General features: G+C 44.3%; 1 protein-coding gene across 19 annotated transcripts in view; it reads right to left on the reverse strand.

Annotated features, from left to right (window-relative positions):
• Positions 1-972: 972 nt before the first annotated feature.
• The window catches only part of KIAA1217 (KIAA1217 ortholog), a 371,859-nt gene continuing 352,447 nt past the window's right edge, over positions 973-20,384 (reverse strand). For 12 of the 19 annotated variants that reach the window (XM_061351553.1, XM_061351543.1, XM_061351563.1 and 9 more), the window contains 8 exons: positions 19,784-20,276; positions 18,888-19,068; positions 13,480-13,634; positions 12,711-12,857; positions 9,004-9,123; positions 3,932-5,620; positions 3,334-3,456; positions 973-2,605 (listed from right to left, as the gene is read on the reverse strand). In XM_061351553.1, coding sequence (XP_061207537.1) covers positions 2,111-2,605; positions 3,334-3,456; positions 3,932-5,620; positions 9,004-9,123; positions 12,711-12,857; positions 13,480-13,634; positions 18,888-19,068; positions 19,784-20,276 — 3,403 coding nt within the window. In that variant the 3' untranslated portion in view covers positions 973-2,110. Of the gene's footprint in view, positions 2,606-3,108; positions 3,457-3,931; positions 5,621-9,003; positions 9,124-12,710; positions 12,858-13,479; positions 13,635-18,887; positions 19,069-19,783; positions 20,277-20,384 lie in introns of those variants that run through there. The other 7 variants (XM_061351507.1, XR_009725177.1, XM_061351524.1 and 4 more) reach the window with 7 other exon arrangements.

Consider the following 20,384-nt stretch of genomic DNA (forward strand, 5'->3'; position numbering starts at 1 on the left):
GTCAGACTGACAGTTTTAAGAACAAAACCTTGCATGGCCAAGATACACATCGAATTGCATCTTTGGCTGTGTACTGTGAAGGAGATGCCTCCTGGTACTTCTGGATTTACTCTCTGTTGTATGGCGACATGCAGTAGCCCTACCTGGTAACAAGATACAGCACTGGATCGGGCCGGTTCCCTTCAGAGCAAGGGGGTGATGTACTTGACACTTGAGAAAGTAGAAAACACACTTGGAAAGTGTGGGGTGTGCAATGTGGCAGAAGCTTTGGGAGGTTTTACCTACCTAACTCAGCTGCTCACACACCAGGCTTCAGAGCTGGTGCTTTCCTGCACCTGGAAGGGTCTGAGAAGTTCCCTTCAGCTGGATAGGGAACTGTTGTCAGTCAGTGGTCTGGTGTGAGCACTCTGCACTGTGCCTTATGCTTTGCTCCATCTTTGGAGCCACCCAGCTTGTCCCAGGCTTGGCTCAAAGCCTGGCACTGACTCTGCATGTTCCTGGGGCCATCACTGGCATGGCAGCGGTGGGGCTGGCACTCAGCAGGGCCCTGCTGGAACGAGGCTGTGTGTTGTGCTTATGAGGGGTGAGTTAATGTTTGTGTCCTTTAGTTACTCCTAGGATGCTCCACCTGAGGGGATCAGCCCTGAAATGACACTTTTAAGACACTTCCCATTTCACAAGGAGGAATAAAGCAAATACTTGGAGGTGGAGGAGGTGATGGCTCAGTCAGACAACCAAAGATTTGGGTGCTTCTGGGTTTTTTTTTACTAGTTTTCTAACCTGGAGTTCCAGCAATTGGCTTTTGTCCAAGTAAATCTGAAAGACCCCATTGAAAATTAATACTTATGGGTGGCTTTAATCTAGGGAAAATAAAGTCATTTTCTCTCCTGCTGGTTTAGTGCTCTCAGGCAAACAAACAGCTCAACAGCTACTTGAGACCATTATAAAAGTTACTAGTGACAAAATACAAAATATATAAGCATGCAGCCCTTTATTTTTGTAAAGATCTTTGCTCAGCATAGTTCTGTATATTACATTATGGTGTTATACAAATAACCTTATTTACAAAACCAGGAGCTATGCAAGCTTCTTGCTTTGTTTTTTTTTCCTATTTGATTGATTTCCATCTTTTTCAACCCTTCCCCATATATATTTTTAAGCATGCATAGAAATTAACTTTGGTGTAGTAAAACTACTCTATGTGCCCAGCCACATACAGTATTTATTTATTTATAGATATTTATAGATATGTACAAAAGTTTGCCAGTATACAGAACAGTACTGAAGTGTACATTGTAAAATCCACAATGCAATACATTAATGGGCTACCAGGTCTCAGTAAAAGAAACCGGAAGGAAAAGGGTGGATTTAGCTAAGGAAAAAGAAAAAGAGTAATCAGCAACTACCTCTATGTGTGAAACCATTTATTATTATTATTTTTTCTTGGCTGGCAAATTCTTAAATATAATCTGAATGGCAGTGCAATAGGTTGAGTTGCCTCGTACGCACTCAGACCAGTCCGGTTCTGTGTCTTGTGCAGAGGCTTACTGTCCAGCATACTCCTTTCAAATGTACTTTACAATAGTATCAAAATGTTTTGGCAAAAAGATCTCGAAAGGAACCATGACATTTGTTGACAAAAATAGAAATCTGTAACAAAGCTAAATAACACCAAAATAAAAGAAAAATACTTTAGTTTCAGTTTTACAGTTGTGTATAATCACACTTTAGTATATCTCTGTTCACTTCTAGTCCCCATAATGAAAAATAGCTTTGTACAAAACAACTTACTGTATTTTTTTACCCATACATTTCCCCATGCTCGGTACACCGCCGTGCACACGCAGTCAAGCTCACTCACACACCTTCACACGTTACTGTAAGAGGTGCTGCCTATAGGAAGGAAACGCTCTTTTATGATTACAACGGTAACAGAGTTTTCCAAAAAGCTCCACTCTACCCTAGTGTAGTAACTCAGTGTTTAGCACGTGATTAGTATTAAGCCTCCAGCAATACAGCAAAACGGTTACATTCCCTGGTTAATAATATTGGCTGCGGGTTCTTTGAACAAAAAGCCTTGGTGAGCTCGCAGGCGGGCTGTGCTCAGCCTTTAGGATGGCTCCTTGGCTGTGGATGGGGTGGACTTGCCGGCATTTCCGTTCTGTGCCTTGTAGCTGGTGAAGCTAGGTGTGTGGATTGTCCTGATGCTCTTCATACCTTGGTTGAGGGAAGTGAGAGAGGTAGAGGAGGGGGGGGAGGTAGAGGAGGAAGGAGGGGGAGCCCGGCCGTTCTGAGTCTGTAGTGAGAATGAGGGATGGTGACCTTTCCCTGGGTAAGTGGGGCTCTGGAACTTGGAGGAGCCGTTAGAGACAGAGGGGATGAGGGAGGTAGAGTAGGTTATGCGACCTGTCTGAGGACCGAGAAGGTTAGAGGAAGGAATGGAGGTTTTAGTGGGTGGATTAAGAGGGTTAGAGCTGTCACCGCTAGAAGCAGGTGCTGAGCTGCTTTTCCCAGAAGTGGGAGAAAAGGCTGGGATCTTAGAAGCAGGGAGGGTAGGGGAAGTAGCCTTATAGTCCCCACCAGCTTTCTTAGCACTTCCATTAGCCTGCAAATAAAGACGGCGGGAGACAGTTCGTCAGAAAGCCAGTAACATGATAAACCAACAGGACCTGGGAAAATAGCCCTACAGAGAGTAAGAATTAACAGTTCAAGGCCTGAGTTAAGTCTTGCTGCCATGGACTGGACCTGGTAGAGAACCCAAAGTGCCCAACAAGGAGTGCATAGAAAGAGATAAAGAGACAACAAAGCGTTTGTGAGAAGGTGCAATCTATGGGTTATAGGCCGGTCACTACATCGGCCATGCTTCTGGGTTAACGTGTGAAGAGACATGTCCGGCCGGAGGGTTAATGTGCATCTACTGCCACCTATTACACCAGCAGGTTAGTGTCCAAGGCCTCCTGTAAAGACTCTCTGAACAGAAGCATTCCCAGCTCTCCTAAGGAACCGCGGCATTGACCAAAGGGATAGTAAACAGGTAGTTGACATCTTAAAATTACAGATGAATACCACAGTTTAAAAACAAACCAAAACACAAACAAACCAAAAAAAGAGAAAACAAAAGAGCAGCAGGTGTTTTATTGCAGACATGCATGCACAAGCACGGTGAAAAGATCAGTAGATACTGTCATGCCCCCAGGATCCAGGACGTCCACTTAGACCTCACTCGAAAGTCAGGCATCCGATATTTGGTATAATCTCAGTCAGTTACTGGAGGTTTTAAATAAACAAACACCACCAAATGTCCACCCAAACATGGGTTTAGGGTAAAACTACCTGTCTGTATTGGCGTGGGTCCTGCAGCTTGTGCTGTTTGCCTGCTTTCTCCATGCTTCCTTGCCTACTTTTTGAAGCCATAGGGACCGGCATCCGGCTTGTCTGGGAGGCAGCGCTGGAGCCCTGTGGAAACGAGCGGAGGGGCAGAGAGGGGAGACAAAGGAGGAGGAGTGATCAGAACCTGTGTGCTTGAGGAGGAGACTGCACACCATGCGCCAAAAACAAAGCCACAGTACTACATGCAGGGAAAGTTCAGGAGCTTCACACCGCAGGTGTTAATTCCCAGAATCAAATGGAGAAAACTGCTCAGCTACTGATCAGCCTGGATTTCGTGTCAGTGACACTTGTCATTTCACACAGTGGATTATTTGGCCCAGCTCCCCGGCATTTGCCCATCACCAATCAGCAGCAAAGATTAAAAACAACGAAATAAAACCAAACAACCAAACCAATGGTCTATTAGCTGTTAGACACCTCGTGGGGAGCCCAAACAAGCCACCTGAAAGGAAGCAAACAAATCACAAGACCCTTGTGTTTAATGGTGATTATTGCAGATTTTAGAAAGCAGCTGGAGGTTTGATTTCTCGGACTAAGGTACCTTACGTGCAGTGGCTGGGATTGACGGAGGGGGCTCTACGCCAGCAAGGCTCTCATCCAGCACTACAAGCTCTCGGGATGGGGTCTCTGGTACTATCTGGGCAGAGAAGGGGACAGTGCTTCCCTCTGAGCTGAATGTGCTTTCAGGGATAGATTTTGGACTCATTTCACTGATGGTGTTTTCCAGCTGCTTTATGGTCTGCTCAAGGCTGTCTAGTGTTCGGTATGTGCTCTGGCGAATTTCATCTGTCCTAGACAGGGACACCGCAGCTCCCGGGGGTCCCTCGTGCTTCCCGGAAGGACTTTTGTCAGCATCCTCGCTCTGAGACCTGGTGATTTCAAATCTCTTTGCCTCCTTGTGCTGCTTCAGGGTCCCATCCTCCTCCTCCTCTTCATAGACCACAACCTGCAAGGTCTTCTTGCCAGTCTTGGTTCCTGTCCGTATCGCCTGTGTTAGAGCAGCCAGCTGCTTTTTAGGGAATTTGAACTTAAACTTTTTCTTGGAATCCTGCCTGCTTCCGAACTGGTCGGCAGAGTCCGAGCTGGCTTCTGTACTTAGCCCATAGATCTGACGGTACTTGTTGAAATTTGTCTTTGTGCTTTCCTCCTCTCCAGAAGGTTTGGTTTCTGTGGAGTCGGAGGAAGACTGAAGGTTAAACATGTACTGCTCACCGAGACCAGGAGCCGCTGAGTACTCTGAGATGGCTTTTCTGTCATTAACTACTGGTGGCTCTTCCTTCTGGCTCTCAGAGGTTTCACGTGCTTCATTTTCTTCCTCCTCTTCCTCTTCTATCTTTTCATCTGTCATCATTTTCTCCAGCTCCTCATCGCACTCCTCAAAGATTGTGGAAAGCCTCTTGTACGCTGACCTAATATCCATCGGTTCATCAAAAATGATGATGACAGGTTTTTTGTCCAGACACACCACTGGCTCTTCACTGTCCGTGCTTTCCGGGGTACCCTTCTCCGACACCGCATCCTTCCTTGCATCAATGTTCACTGTCTGCACATCTCCCCCTTTCCTGCTGACTATGTCATGAACTTCCCCGCTCGACAGGACCTGGACGGCTGTTTTGGTAATCATGAAGGCGATGTTTTCTGTGGGTGGGGTGTCTTCACTTGGAGAGCTGGCCGGAGGAGAGTCTGCCTCTTCAGTGCTGCTCACACTGTTACTCCTGCACACTTTGGGTCTTAGCACAACCTGATTGTAGTTGACTGCAGAAGCTTCTTGCTCCTGCGAGGAAGGCTGAGGCCCTGGAGCTTCCTGCGTGTGCCTCATGAGAGGGGCAACGCTGCTGATGGGGATATACTTGCCCGTGCTCTGCAAGGCTTCACCCTGCGGCAGGTCCTGGTGAGCATCTTGTGAGAGTCTGTAGCTTGGCTTTTGTTTTCCAGTTTCAACAGCTGGGAAATGGGAGCCTAAAATATCTTGAGCCCCTCTTCGTTTGTCATCCTCTGGCAAGCTGATGCCAGACAGGCTTGTGTTCATGTTCTGAAGGCTTTTCTTAGAATAGTCTCTACTGTCTACAAACAAACCCTTGCTAAATGTAGGACTGTCATTCATTGAAAAGCCAATTTTACTGTCATCTGTGCTGGATGAATCAGAACCCAATTCTTCTTCAGTTTTCCCTTCCCTCTTCTCTTTAGGATGGTCACTATCTGTGGGAGATCCTGTTGTAGCCCCATACACCTAAGGGGGAAAGTCGGATTACTCAGTTATTCAGGGCTGTCACCTTTACAGGACTTTTTTCTTTTCCCCCAAAATTAATGACCGCATTCTCAGGGGAAGCGCAGACCTCATGAACTCACCACTGTGTGTACTGCTGCAGAGGCAGGGCTGAAGTTGTCATCCGATTCCTGCCTGTCTTTGGGGCAAAATTCCAGATTCTGGCAGAACAGCTTGTGAAGTTACTGCTCTGTGCTATGTGTGTGGCCAGCACGGGTTGTTACCTAGGGCTTCTGTTTTAAACAAGGCCTCCAGAATATGCGAAAACACCCTCATTACCTTATTTCCAGCACAGAGCTACCTTGACCTGTTCGCTTTCCAGCTAAAACCCCCCATACCCCTACTTTGTGTAAGACTGAAGTTGGAAAGATTCACAGCATCTGATTGAGTTCTGCTGGGACACATCAAAGGGAGGCTGATGTGGAAGGGCTGACAGGAGGGCCCTGCAGCTGGCTAGCTCAGCAGAGAGCCAGATGTAAGAATCTGGCTGGCCCTGAAAAGAAGCTGTGTACTGGCACAAGCTGATCGTCAAGTTCAACACTTTGCTGCTTCTAATGTTGCTCCCACCTGAGCAGCAGTGCTCTGTCACAGTTAACAAACAGCATCACAGTCTGTGTGTTTGCAGATCCTTGCTGCAGCTTTAAAGTACTCCTTCAAAATTACTAGTGGCACCCTCCAGCACCCGTGGAAATTCAGAATGAAACAAACATTGAGCTACATTCATTTATAGAAGCAACTCCAAACATCACACAGAGCAGTCATCCACTAGCTCAAAAGTAGTATATTCCCAAAATGATGTTCCCTGGAGATGATGTTTCATAATACCAGGCTTTTCTTTGGGCCTTGGCTTGTTAAGTCATCATCAGGATGAGGGAATGACCTGAAGAGACGCCATGCCTATGTATGTATGAGCAAGACAGAAAACTACAGTCAAAAGATGGCTCTCCGAGAAGGACATGAATCCAGCCTGGAGTGCACGAGGGCATAAGCCAAAAGTATTACTGTTGACATTGCTTGAGGCTAGAGGCTGACTTCTAACACAGAGATTATACTTATATGAGCAGTGAGACATGCAGAAGATCAGTCAGGAGAGTCGCTCTCCCAGCTGAGATGAATGAGTGACAGTACAGAAATCCACAGGTTGGCTGGTGCATGCACTCCCCACGCATACAAAGGTTCACAAAGCAGAGTTTCTATACCTCGTGTGGTATTTTCTTATATGACATCTGAGGATTTTACACAGGAAAACTTTACACACAATCAAAATGCAGGAGTGAGAAAGTCAGCAATAGACCAGAGTCACACTTCATCTCTACAAAGGCTTACACTACTAGTAACATGGCTGTGCAGCTGCTCCAGATACCTTGACATCCATCATATTTCTAAGGAGGAGCCATCACACAAACCAGCCGCAAGGAGTGAGGCATCAGTGGGCAGGCAGACGCTGCCTGCACTTCATGCTGAGGGCTGGGATCAGAGCAAAACACCAGGGCTTGTGATCACCTCAGGCCCAGACTTGCAAAGTGGTAAACAAACAACTCCCAGTCCTGCTACATGTCCAAGCTCCCAGAATTAGGCCAGGACATTTAATGACACTTGTTGCCTGTGGATATGCTCACTCAGTGACTGAGTTCCCATTGCTCTGTATCTTTTTTAGCCAGTTTTTTGTCCAAGCACCAGTGCCCCATCACGTAGGACCATTGTACGACATGGCTTATTTTAGCAACTGCTGCCATTCTACTAAAAAAATAAAAACAACAAAATCCATTTCCTGTATGAGTTTATCACGACCATAAGGCTCCATATTTAAAGGCAACAAACACTCAGTCATGTCAGATGACAAAAACAGATCCCATCATTAACCTTAGTTTCCTGTACTCCGTGTTATTCACAGAAATAGCAGTTTATGGCAATTACTTGGCAGCACCTTTCAAAGAAACATTTGTGCTGCAGGATGTGCAGTGTCCTGAGCAGTGACCCAGGTGTTTGGTGAAACAGTCTGATCTTCTCATTCTGACACCAGTGGTAATGAGGATGAATAGAGGTAGATATTCACACTTTTTCCCCCCCCTCCATAATGCTGTTTGTTAAACACTCCACAACAAAGGAATTTTTTCCCCTTTTACTCATACCCTTGAACTTGCACCCTCTCCCAGCCTGGCATTTACAGCTTTAGACCAAAGCTGCTGCTTGGGCAGCTCCAAGCCAAGTCCCTGTGTGCAATGCCCTGACCTGGCAGCAGTACCTTCTGGCAGAGAGATGGATTTGCATGCTAAAGATAGACCAGACATCACCATCTAGGTGTCACCTTGTGCCTTACAGCTGCAGTGCCCTGTGCAGATGCAGCTCACTGCGGTTAGGGCAGCTGGGGTTTTCTCTGCCTTGGAGACCTGGCAAAGCCATTTTCTCTCTCCCTGCCTCACCTTCTCTTAAACGAAACTGAAGTGCAATGTCTCGTACAAAATTCTTGGGAAGCTACTCATGATGCTACATCAGAGAAAGTGTTGCTGCTATTTCTGATCTGCAAACACACACAAAATGCCTACAAACTTAAAATGCTGTGCTTGCACGACCGCCTAAACACAGCAATGATTCGATTCATTATTCCTAAACTTTAAAAAAGAGGTCTGCAAAGGCAGAAACATCTGTCATTTTCTTCATCCTGCACACTGGCTGCCCACTAAGGTAAATCAATCGACTCAATTGGCAACTCCAGTCCAGACACAGCTGTGAAATTCACCCCAACTTGGCTCTAGCCCCAGACATGTGGCAACTCTTTAAGTCCCGTGACTGAAGAGTGAATATTAGGCATTAACCTTCAGAGTGAGGGCAAATTCAGCCCATTCACCTTGACTCTGTCTTCCAATAAACTGAACATGATTTCTCAATATCTAGTAACTATTTATGGGATCAACAAATTAAACAAAATAAAGCAGAAATTCTCTAAAGTGGCTCTTGAGACTGAGAGGAACCAGTAATTCTCCTCAAGACAAGAACATGCCTTAGGAGAGATGCTTCATCATCCATTGTCAGAACAGCACTGGAAGGATGTTCTCAGGAGTATGAGCATCTCTTTGGCAGAAACTGATGGATCCTCTTTTAATTGTGATTTCACAGCATCATATAACTTCATGCAACCATTGTACAATTGCTGATGAGACACATAATGCAGACCGATATAATGTTCCATAGGGGCATTTCTGAGCCATACTGAGATAAAAGGAAGAAAACCACTGGGCAGTGGTGGGTGGGGTTAGAGAGAACAGGACACAAGATATAAGATTAGTTTTGAAGAAAAGAAGGTTATGCCAAGACCGGGTGGCATATTTACAAATGCCACTTGTTACCTTCTTTTCCTTGTGATGCATTAAAGTCCCAGGCCTTATGTCTTTAACATGTGTATCATTTCTGGACTGTTCAGCATGACTGTTTGAGTTTACATCCATAAAAGAGCACTTCTGGAAAGCCTAGGAAATAAATACTGCAGGTTATCAGGAGACCAAGAGCTTTTTACACAGGAACCTCTGGAGATGACCAACTACAAAGATAGCATTTATTTTTTACATTCACAGCTCAATAATACTATCTACAAGCTCATGAAATAATAGAGATTTTAGAGTATCAGACTAAGAGAAACAGGGCATCCCTGCCAGTCTGCCAAGGTTGCACTTTAACTCGTCACATTTACCTCAACGCTCCCTGAAGGGAGATGAGCTTGATTTCTACTTTTACAGATGAAGGCATACGGAGGTGATACAAACTTATCCAAACTCTAGACTTGTGACAATACCTACTGCCTAGTAGCTGATAACCATAGAAGAGCTACATAACTCCACTTATCCTCACACAAACTGCCTTTGACCTGGACACATGTGGCTTTGCCACAGTCTTCAGTAACACGCCAGATGCTGACAGTCCCAGCATATGGGCTTGTGGACCATGGTATCCCAGGGCACAGCCTGGACTTTTCATCCCTTCATCTTGCTATCTTCTTTCCATTTCTTTTGGGTTTCTCTATCCAACTGGCTCCCATATCCAGAGAAGAAGAACTATCAGTGCCACCAGTGTGTAGTGCTGGCTGTAAGTGTGCACCACTGGCATTTCTGCAGGCCTGTACTGGCATAGTCTGCCTTTGGTCAGATGTTCAGGCAGGACACCTCTGCCAACCAGAGGATTGAGGGAGGAGTGCTTACAGGAGTCAAACACACTGTGACATGCAAGATGATTATATTCTTATACCATGTATTAGGGAAATTATTTAATTCCTGGCAACTCTCATTAAATTAATAGCTCTGATTACAGATTAGAATCAGGCCTGTTCTTTAAATATTATACTCATATATATTGCATATTTATGCAAAAACAGAAAAGCAACAAAATCCTGTGCAAAAATCAGGGCGTAGTTCCTTCTGCTTTTCCATTACATCCTATTTGTACGCACGTATAGACCAGAGTACCTAAGATGACAGGGAACTATTAGAAAAAGTACTCTCACTCCTCATAATACAAGATCATAGAATCATAGACTGGTTAGGGTTGGAAAGTACCTTAAGATCATCTAGTTCCAACCCCCCTGCCATAGGCAGGGACACCTCACCCTAGACCATACCTCTCAAGGCTCTGTCCAACTTGGCCTTGAACACTGCTGAGGATGGAGCATTTATGACTTCTTTGGGCAACCTGCTCCAGTGCCTCACCACTCTCACAGTAAGGTACAGACTTTCTGAAGCTTAGCCACGTGAGACCGGTGATGTGTTTCTGAGTTAGACATGCCAAAGGCATCCTTAAAGTCCTTTAGACTTTAAGTGACAAAGAATACACTATTTCCCTTGGTAATTTGTTTATTTATCACCTTTGCTCTGCAATATCTATAACAGTGTCCAAATGCAGTTTACACCACAGCAGCTGATTACTGATTATTATTATTGTTATGCCCTTTTCTGCCAGACTAAAAAGGTACTTCCCATGAAGGTACCTCCATATTTTATTCAAGTGTCTTCTGAACTTTCACATTCTTAATAGCCTTTTCAAATGGGAGACGTATGCACACTTAGTCATGGATGCAGCAGCCCAGTGCTGATCTCACTGATCCTGTACTCAGAGATAAAAACACTCCCTGTTCTCCCATCTAACCCAAAGCAGACACTAACTTGTTACTGCAACTCCTGTTTCTTTCCAAGACACGCGGTTGTGGTCTGGCCTGTATTTTGTTGTTCTGCGTGTGGACTTTGTATTTCAGTGAATGTATTATTACCATTAAGTGATTGCTATCATCTCCCTGCTCTCATACTTCACTAGTTTGAATTAAACTGATATAAACAGTAAGGATTTGAAGCTTATTTCCAGGCTGTTGATGAAAATACATAGTGACACTGGGCCTGTAGCTGATTCCTATGGGACCTGACTAAATACCTGCACCAAGGGCAGCATTTTCAGAGTCAGACAGCTCTCAATTGTCCTACGATAGGTTTTGGGTTATTTATACTCTGTGATGCCAGATTTTTATCAGAATGTTGTATGATACTTGATTAAATGAATGACTTACTTACAAAAAATGTTTATAGGGATACAATTCACTTTAAGCAGTCAAACCTGTTGCCTGATCAGAGAGTGTTGTTTGCTTTGAGAGATTTGTGTTTGATTACATTGTGTTTACGAGCATAACCATTCACACCTGTCCTTCAGTTCATCATTGATCGAATCCCATACCTGATTTTCCATTATCCTGCCTGTGACTGGTATCAGACTAAAGAGCCTCTTGCTCCTGGATCAAGTAGTTTGCCCTTTCTAAAAGATGGGTACTCCATCAACCTTCTAAAGTATACCTGCTATTTTGGTATTGGTTTAGAAAGAGCACTGCTTGTGTCCAAAAGTAGCGTAGCTCATTTCTTATTGAGCTACCTTAGCTCCGCTCAGCCCCTCCCTTCCAGACCTTAACCTCCACTTCATTGTCACCAGTTGCAAGGCAGCCGTGTTGCTTTCTAAGAGACAGGAGAGGATGAGGCAGTTTCACTATCCCCAGCTCTCCTGTTGCTCTAGCTATTAACATACAAATGGGGGCATAAGGGGCAAGTGCTGCTCTCGCTCCCTGCAAACCAGCTACTTGAAGGACCGATGGTTGAGAGCTGAGCAAAGGGGCACCCACCACATGTAACAGTTACTAGTGCTTAATATCCATGTCTCCTGTGCTGCACATGATCCCTCTGCAGCACCAAGCTCTCCTGTTGGCAGCTAGACTGCAGGAACCATCTCGTAATGTGACAATGCTCTGAAACACCCCAGCATCAGAAATTATAGCCAGTTAAGCTGATCCACATCTCCTTTCCTCATATGGGCAAGGAAGAGGGCAGAGGGTGCCCCTGGGAAGCCAGAGCTCTCTAATGGTAGGTAAAATAGTTGGCTTTTACTGCAGCATTGCCATCACTGAACTAAATCAGCCTATGCACTATCAAGTCAAGGACCAGCAAGAAAATATTACTTTTATGCCACTGGCAGAATAATGTACCAGTTACACAACAGTGAACAGCAAATGATTCATGTTCAAACACTTCAGAAAACACTGGACCATAGCACAGAACAAGTGAGCACAGCCCTCCAGGGGAAGACCCCATGTTCTCTGTTCCCACCAATGTTAACACAAATGATGGGCTCTCAACATCTGGCATAAAGCAAGAAATGCTAGGCCAGGGACAGCCACACCAGATGATAGATACACACGAGTATTTTAATGTCCCACTTATGTGTGTAAGATCCTGCAGTGACAGCCACTGCATTCTTGATCACTCTCTCAGCTCCAGACCTCTTAAACAAAATTTGGGGTTGCTTACAGAATGTGCACCTCCCACTGCAATAAAGTGGGATCATGTGAAACTGGCAGACCTAGTTTCCTTCATGTTCTGAGCTAGAAATTGTGCTGAGGCCTTGAAGTGGTATTAAGTACAAATGATTTCATGTCTTCCTGCCTCCATCACAGGAGCACTGGAAATAGATGATCCTTAATGTCCTTTCCAACCCAAACCATTCTATGATTCTCCGTGCAGCCCAGAAGGCATACCTGTAATTCTGCCATTATTTTATCTCCTTCTTCTTCCTCTTCATCTTTTGCAGCTGATGCTACAGCATGCCCTGTGCTCCGAGATAATGCCTGATCCTCTTTGGGAGCTTTGGGTTGTGCTATTTGCCCAATGTCTTCACTGCATTCCTACAAGGGGATGAGAAAGCACAGACAGACGACAGGCCTGAGTACTCCTGATGCAAGCAAATGCAGGAAAATTCAACACTACTGCAGTTCACCCATTGCAAGGTCCCTCTTCCTTTTTAAGAAGACTGCTACTTCATCAGTTCAAAAGCAACCAGTATTGCTGATGGGATAGGATGTTCACAGATTAAAAGGCTTCCTAATCTGGACTTCCCTCTACTTCGTTCAGAGAACAGAACAGATGGGGAAAGGAAGCCCACAGAAACTAATTCGCAGCATTTCTGTTAAAACACTCTCAAATCTGAGCTGATTATCCTCATCTGTATAAGGCATGCTTTTTTTTGTTTTTAATCTTCTTACCACTCGAAATGAAAGCAGCCTGTGGGTTGCCTTCTACACTGCTAGGAGATACGAGCAGCAAGACTCCTGTAAAAAGAACTGATCAAACCTTACTTCTTCATTTGGCCTAACAGCAGTTTTTCCTGGTAAGCAGTTTCAGTATCTCTCCAGGATGTAAGCTCTGTCTCAACTTATTCTGTGGTTTGCAGACACAGCCCAAGCCTGGGAATGTGTCTCTGTGCCAGCCACTCAACAGTGTGACTGCCTAGAGTCTGAATCATCAAACCTTGCCAGCAGCAGCTTCTTTTCTGGGTGTGCAGATGACCTCTCCTGATCTCGTTGTGGTTAGTCCTGACCCTGGCAGGTAACTGCGCCGTGGAGGTGGAGGAGGTGGAGACTTGGTCAGCCGGTCGTTATCCTGCTCTCCATCGGGAACTTCTTCTGCAAGTAAACAGCAGCACAAAGTGACCACAGGTGAAGGAGGGGGGGTAAGTATTTGCATCCCTGCCTCAATTGGAAAGGACAAAAATGTCTTAAAGGGTCCAGATTCTGAATATATATGAACAGAAACACATTTTGGCCTCAAGTGGAACTGCCTCAAGTGAAGGTGAACAGTGCTGCACTTGTACAAAGGAACTGGGGTCACTTCACCCAGAAAACTTCAGCAAAACTGTCTTCCATACCCCTGTGGCTCGGTTTCAGCCCTCGGTGTAAAAGTGTGATAGTTGAGCACACATTTATAAATCAATCCCTTGCAAAGAAGTACGTAAAGTACAGGTCCAGCTGGGTACTTGGTTACAAACAGTGCTCCACAGTCTCCTTTGAAAGCAGGGCAACAAACCTAGACACCAAATGTGGAGGCTGCTCATTGCTGTCAGCAATTCTGAAGCACCCAGCACGCACTTCTGCTCTGCCTGGGAGGTGCTGCCAGCAAATTGCTAAGTAAGGAGCTGAGGAGTTTTGTCCATCCTATAGCTGGACAGAACTAGCGAAGTTCAGACAAAGGCTGAAAGGGAAAATGTGAACACTGCTATAGGGATGCCACCTCTTGCCCTGGAGCAGGACAGGGGAACACCAGGGGCAACTGCACTTTCTCCTCTCCTAAGACAGCATTTATTTTCACTTTACTTACTACTAACTATTCCAGGAATGCACAGTTTTGCCTTTGAATTACAACATAAGAGGCCTGCATATATGTTGCTAGCCTGTGAAGATTCAAATACCAAATACAACAGCTGAGCAGAACCAGCCTTTGCTTTCTGACTCAGACTCTTCCCAGGGAAGGCCAGTTTCTCAAACTCTCACCTCCCTGCACACGATGCTTCCCATCCAGCTGCCACTTCCTCTTCCCAATGTCACTGGCTGGCATTTTTACCAGGAGCAGCATTACCCTGCTCATGACCTGTCCTTTTGTACTTCTGGTCACAGGCAACACATCACACATCGCACATGGCAACAGCCACCGTTTTCACACTGCTGTTTACAATGTTTGTTTTCAAGAGCAAGAGAACGACCTTTCTGCAGCTACTCAGTGTTATATAAACAGCTGGAACGAATATAATCCAGAACAATAAAACCTCCTGCTTTTGTGATTACCCAGCTGTTCAGGGCTGAGTGTTCCCTCTAGGCAAGTTATTGCATAACTATTCACTCCTGGGGCTGTCAGGTTTCTTCAATATGCTGGCTGACCCCTGGGGCTGGATGGAGCCCTTGTCCGACTCAGCTTCATCTTTGCTCCCTTCTTAGCTCAAATGTTCTTTGAAGCTGCTTAAGCTTAAAGAAATGCTCTGCTGTATTATCTCCTTCTTTGGTTATCTGGCACTCACTTGCAGGACTGCAAGATGAGTGAAATTCCAGGTGCACTTTACATTAGGCCACTTTGGTCAATTCACACCACTCCATTTTTTGTAGCATCAGATACACTTCTACCAGCCCAAGGCAATTATCTGCTGCTGTAAAATCAGACTAAATCTCTAAGGTGGTGTTTAGCAGACTATGATGTAGGGCCTGTTCAAATTCCTACTCATTTGAATGGGTTCAACTTATTTAGTTTTTCTCACACTGAGAGCAAGTCTGTATGAGAGACATGGAGGTCACAAAGAGAGAATGATTCCTGACATCTCTTTAACATCTGAGACATTCATCCATGTCCATCTTCAAAAGGGGAAACAAAACGGAGAAACACGGGCAACAGAAATTTTCAGTGAGTGCGGCAGGAACACAGGGTATCAAAGGCTAATCCCCCTCACATCCTCTTGCTGGAGTCATTAAGGAGAGGTTGTGATGGAGTTTGCTCACAGACCACACAATGACACTGGGCAAGGCAAAATTTCAAAGCTGGATTTCTGTTTTCTTTACTAAATGATTAGATTTCCCCAGTCTGAATGGGAAGGAAACAAAAGCCAAAAAACTTGGGAGAAAAAAACTTTAGGAAAAAACCTGATTCGAATCCATTTTTTCTTATGGTTGGGTACTTGTAGCATATTTAAAGAGGGAGAAGTAAATGGACATGTACAACTTGCTGAGTCCAAGACTACCCAAGAACAAAAACGTTACTTCATGGAACCTTCTTTGGTGCCAAAGGGCTAAGCACTTCTGTGAACGAAATGGGAGTTGTTCATTGCCAGCTGTTCCACTGAACCAAAGCATTCTTCAACACTGAGCTGAAGCATTCTTCAACAGTCACAGACAGACTGGAATTAATTTCTCCCACTGTACAAATTTCTACTTGCACCAAAAGAATCTATCACGTCTTAAAAAGATCTCAAAATAATAATGCCTGCCTTGAGGCAGCTTTTGTAGTCAGAGAAGCAAACTGTCTTTAATGGAAGTTACTGATCACTCAGCACGTGCAAAAATCAGCGCATTCTGACATATGAAGGCACAAAGACAGATGAAGGAGCCCAGTTTCTAATGTGCATGCTAGAGAGAGTCCCCATATTTTTCATTGAGTAACCCTGATAAAAAAGGTGAGTTGAAGTAAAGACATTAAATAAGTATTTACAGATCATCTGCAAAATTGCACAAAGTGTGTAATTTTACATTGTTTCATTCTTTGCAGGGGAAAAAAGCCAAAGTTTCTTAACTGGGTTCTGTTTTGAGAATGGCTGAGACAACATTCTGGCAATGTGATCTACCTGGGCTCTGCAGTGAAGGCAACAGAGGACTTGCTTTGCTAATTTATGGCCAAAATGTCTTACGCACTGTGTGAGTATGTAGGTGGTCTCTCTTTCCTTATGTTGCTCAGTCTTCTAGTCTACAGCACACTACTATTGCAAATTTATCTTGAACCATAGAAGAGTTGGGTGGCATGTGAGAAATCTAGTTAGATATTAAAGTTTTGCTGTTCCCTTATTTATGTTACTATTACAGGGTCCATTATGCACAACAGAAGGCGAATGTCTCAATCTCATCAGATTTCTCCTTAAATCTGCTGGGCTACACACTGTGCAACATTGTATTCTAGAAGTGGATTAGTTAACTGCACCACACCAGTTAGTTACCAAACTTCTCTGTTACTGTGCTCTGCACTTCTTAAGATGCTACAGCTCGCTGCACCCATGTGGTATGCATTTTCAGTCACTTTTTATGCCACACACACATTACGGAAGACAAATGTGTTGATTGATAGGCAGTAACCTGACTGAACACTGCCAGAACTCTAAAATTATTTCATGAGGCTCAATAGAGATTTATTTTTAATCAGTTTGTTGTGAAACATCCAAGGGCCACAACTTGCCAATGTCAAAGATGGGCCCAGACCAGAACGCTGGATCTGGAAAAAACCCTCTGAATCCTACATGAGTTTCTGTACACAAACCCCAGGGCATTGTTTTTCAGCTATTTACAACTTTGGCATGCCAACGCCTTGGCTGCAGCATGCAGCCCTGGTCTCCACAGCTCCAGAAGGACACAGGGGAGTTAGACAAGGGCAACTGAAACTAGCCAAGGAGGGGAGCAGCTGGCATAGATGTAGGGACCAGAAAGGCTGCAAGTTGGAAGCTCGGAGCCTGTGGGGCAGGCTGAGACCTCCAGGATATGATCAAGGTTATTCACTGCCTTCATGATTTTCTAAAGGGAATGCAAAGCTGTTGTTTGCCAAATTGCAGAGTATTAGAACTCTGGGGAGGTTCAATGAAGCTGGTATGAGATCAGTTTAAAATAGATGGAAGAAAGCTCCTACACAAGATGGGGAGCTTGTTGCCACAGCAGTGGGGTTGCAAATGGTTTAAGCAGGTATAGAGGAATAAAGGAATAAAAGGTCCATAACAGATATGAAAAGGAGGAAGTTGGGATATTCCCCTTAATACCAACTGGGAATGCTGGGGAAGTACCCGCAGACTGCAGAAGGTGGCAGTCCTGGTTGCAATTGCTAACTTCTATTGCTGTTCTACCCACACAATGCAAGTTAGTCTTTCCTTTTTAAGGAAATTCTTACGTATTCAGAGATACCTTTTCAATTTCTCAGCCTTTACTTCCTCATGCTAAACAAAACTAGTTCTTTCTTTTTTGTTCCCCAGAGATGATGTTTTTTTAGAGCTCTGGTCATAATCGCTGTCCTCTTGACTCCCTCCCATTTGTTCAGTCTTCCTTGAAGTCCAAAACACTGAGTCTGGGAATTTCAATGGAAGAGCTCACCACTTCTGAGCAGATCCATGTGTCTTGTAGATATTCCTGTTCATTTCATTATGTTTGCTTGGGTTTTACTACAGGGTCACAGCCTGACTCACATTCAACTTGAAACTCAGTGTATCTGTGAAGAGCCAAAATGCTTACTGTGAATGTTGCTCTTGTTCATTCCTACATACCTATCCACTTCCTCAAGAGAACTTTGCTATGTAGCCTCACAGGTCATTTTCAGACCTCTCAGGAACTCACTCAAAACATTGGTTTTATTTACAGTTTAAGACTATGAAGTTAGCAAGGATCATTAAGTTCAAATAGTCTGATTTTCCACTTAATGTAGGTTCAAAGACTTCTAGAAGTAGGTCTTGATTCATGCACATAGCTTGTGCCTGAGCAGCCCTTCAGAAAGAAACACAGTATTGCTTAAAGATCTGAAGTGGCAGAGAATCCCGTATGTTCATAATTAAACTTTTGTGATTAGTTACTCTGAATGTTAAAATTTGACAGCTGACTTTTAATGTGGCTTTTTCTAGCTTCAGCTTTCAGTTGCTGGAACATCTTCTGCAAAGTTAAAAGGCCTCCTTACCCTCAGAAACCTCAGGCATGTCTTGATCTTCTTTTGATAACAAATCTGTCTATAAAAAGAGTTTTTTAGGTTCTGATGGTGCAATCATCTGTGCTCGATCTTTTTGTGGTTCTTTCCAGAGCTCTCTGTAATGCTAAACTTTTAAGTGCATAACTGAACACAGTACATTAGATACAGTATAGTATCTCTGTCAAAAGCAAAGTGTACTCTTACTCTCCTGCTAATGAGGAGTCTTTATCTCCAGAGGACAAATTCTCTCAGTTGCAATATAGAGGAATCTGTATTCAGCTGGTTACCCACACTGGCACTGGCAAAATCACTGCATCCTGTGCATAAGACTGTATTATTCCTCAGAAACATCCTCACAGCTATGATCAAGAACACAGAAATCTGTAAACTGAAACCATTCTAGAAAGCAGGAAAAATATAACATCTTTCCAGACATGCAGTTCTTTAGCATCATTTATTCTAGCAAACCTTACCTGAGACATCTAGCTTTTCCAATGCATCCCCTTTTGGCAGGGCTGCTGGCTGTGGAGGCATCTCCAAGTTAGGAATTGACTTCATTATATTGGCTTGGGCCTCTTCCAAGAGCTTTTCAAATTCCTTTCCATTATAATGATCGAGGTTTTGTCTTTTCTCTTCCCATTTCTTTTCAGCTTTCTAGACAAAAAGTAGTAAAACATCTCTTTATTTCTCTGATTCCCGTTGTGACCACTTATTTTAGAAAGAAATAAAGAATCCATATGGAAACATTCTAGGTAAATATGGATAGATTCTTACAGCTATAGTCAGCAACTAGAGGAATTAACACTAATTGTACAGTGGTTCTGACTTCCGTTATGCTAGCGACGGCACAAACACATGACTGACAGTGGCCACTGCTCACTAAAGGAACAAAGGCAAAATTTAAATCTGAGTCACTCTCTTACTGTATCACTCTGGTGATTAAAGTGCATGTCTGTAATAGGACATGATAGTTCATTTGTGGGTTTTCTCAGTACCTCTGTGTGTGAAACCACTGGAACTTCACACTCTTTCATTTTAACCTCTCAGTAATGAGGGGTATGAAGATTTAAAGAATGAATGAAATCCACGGATGCAAGTGTTGCCAGAAATAAGGTATTCTAAAAAAGATTTTTATTTTCTAATTTTTTTATAAAGGTTAGTTAAAAAACACTGTTACTCATTTTGATTGCATGTTATTATCCTGTTGCATTTAAGATCAGAGGGTATCTTCAGAAATGCACGGTGGAGTCAGGGGTTAAGCATTTAGGTCCCCAGAAAGCATTTTAAAAATCCCACCTGCAGTCTCACGAATGAGACTGGGAGCTCAGACCCAAAGAGAGGACAACTGTTTGAGTGGAATGCACCATACCTCAATTGACACAGCTCGGTTTCTGGTACTTGCATTGTGAATTTCCTCAATGAAAAGACTTTGCATGGTGGTGCCATTGACAGAGACCTGTGGTGCTGGCGTGGTTGGTGTGGGCTGGGATCCTGTTGCAGGCTCTTGCAGGGGAGCTGGGGGGGTGGCTGAGGGGTGGCCATCAGCTGGCACACCTTCGCTGTGGCTGGCTACAGTGGGTGAACCCTGGGCATGGTTGACCAGTGCTGAGGAGTGCTGAGACTGATGGATGACAACAGGCGAGCTCTGCACATGATGGACTGTCATTGCTGAGAAGGGGATGACTTCTGACTTGATCGATGACACCTGGGACTCTGATGTGAGGTTTTGCTGTGCATGTCCCTGGGCATGCTTGAAATCCTCCTGGTTTTTCAGAGTCTCAGCTGCAGTGGTCTTTTCCATAGTAGAGTATTGCACAGCTTGGGATGGATCCACACCCCGCAGCAGTCCTTCTGTAACATGTCTGCCCAGCCAAATTGAACACAACAGCACGACACATGGTTAGCAGATAGGCAAGTCATGAGCAATAATTAACAATAAGCTTTTGCAAGGGAAAAACACCCATATCAAA

The sequence above is a fragment of the Neopsephotus bourkii genome, unplaced genomic scaffold, assembly GCF_033783945.1.
Source record: "Neopsephotus bourkii isolate Nb327-2 ecotype Australia unplaced genomic scaffold, CSIRO-AGI_Nbou_v1 NB_53, whole genome shotgun sequence".
Taxonomy (NCBI): domain Eukaryota; kingdom Metazoa; phylum Chordata; class Aves; order Psittaciformes; family Psittacidae; genus Neopsephotus; species Neopsephotus bourkii.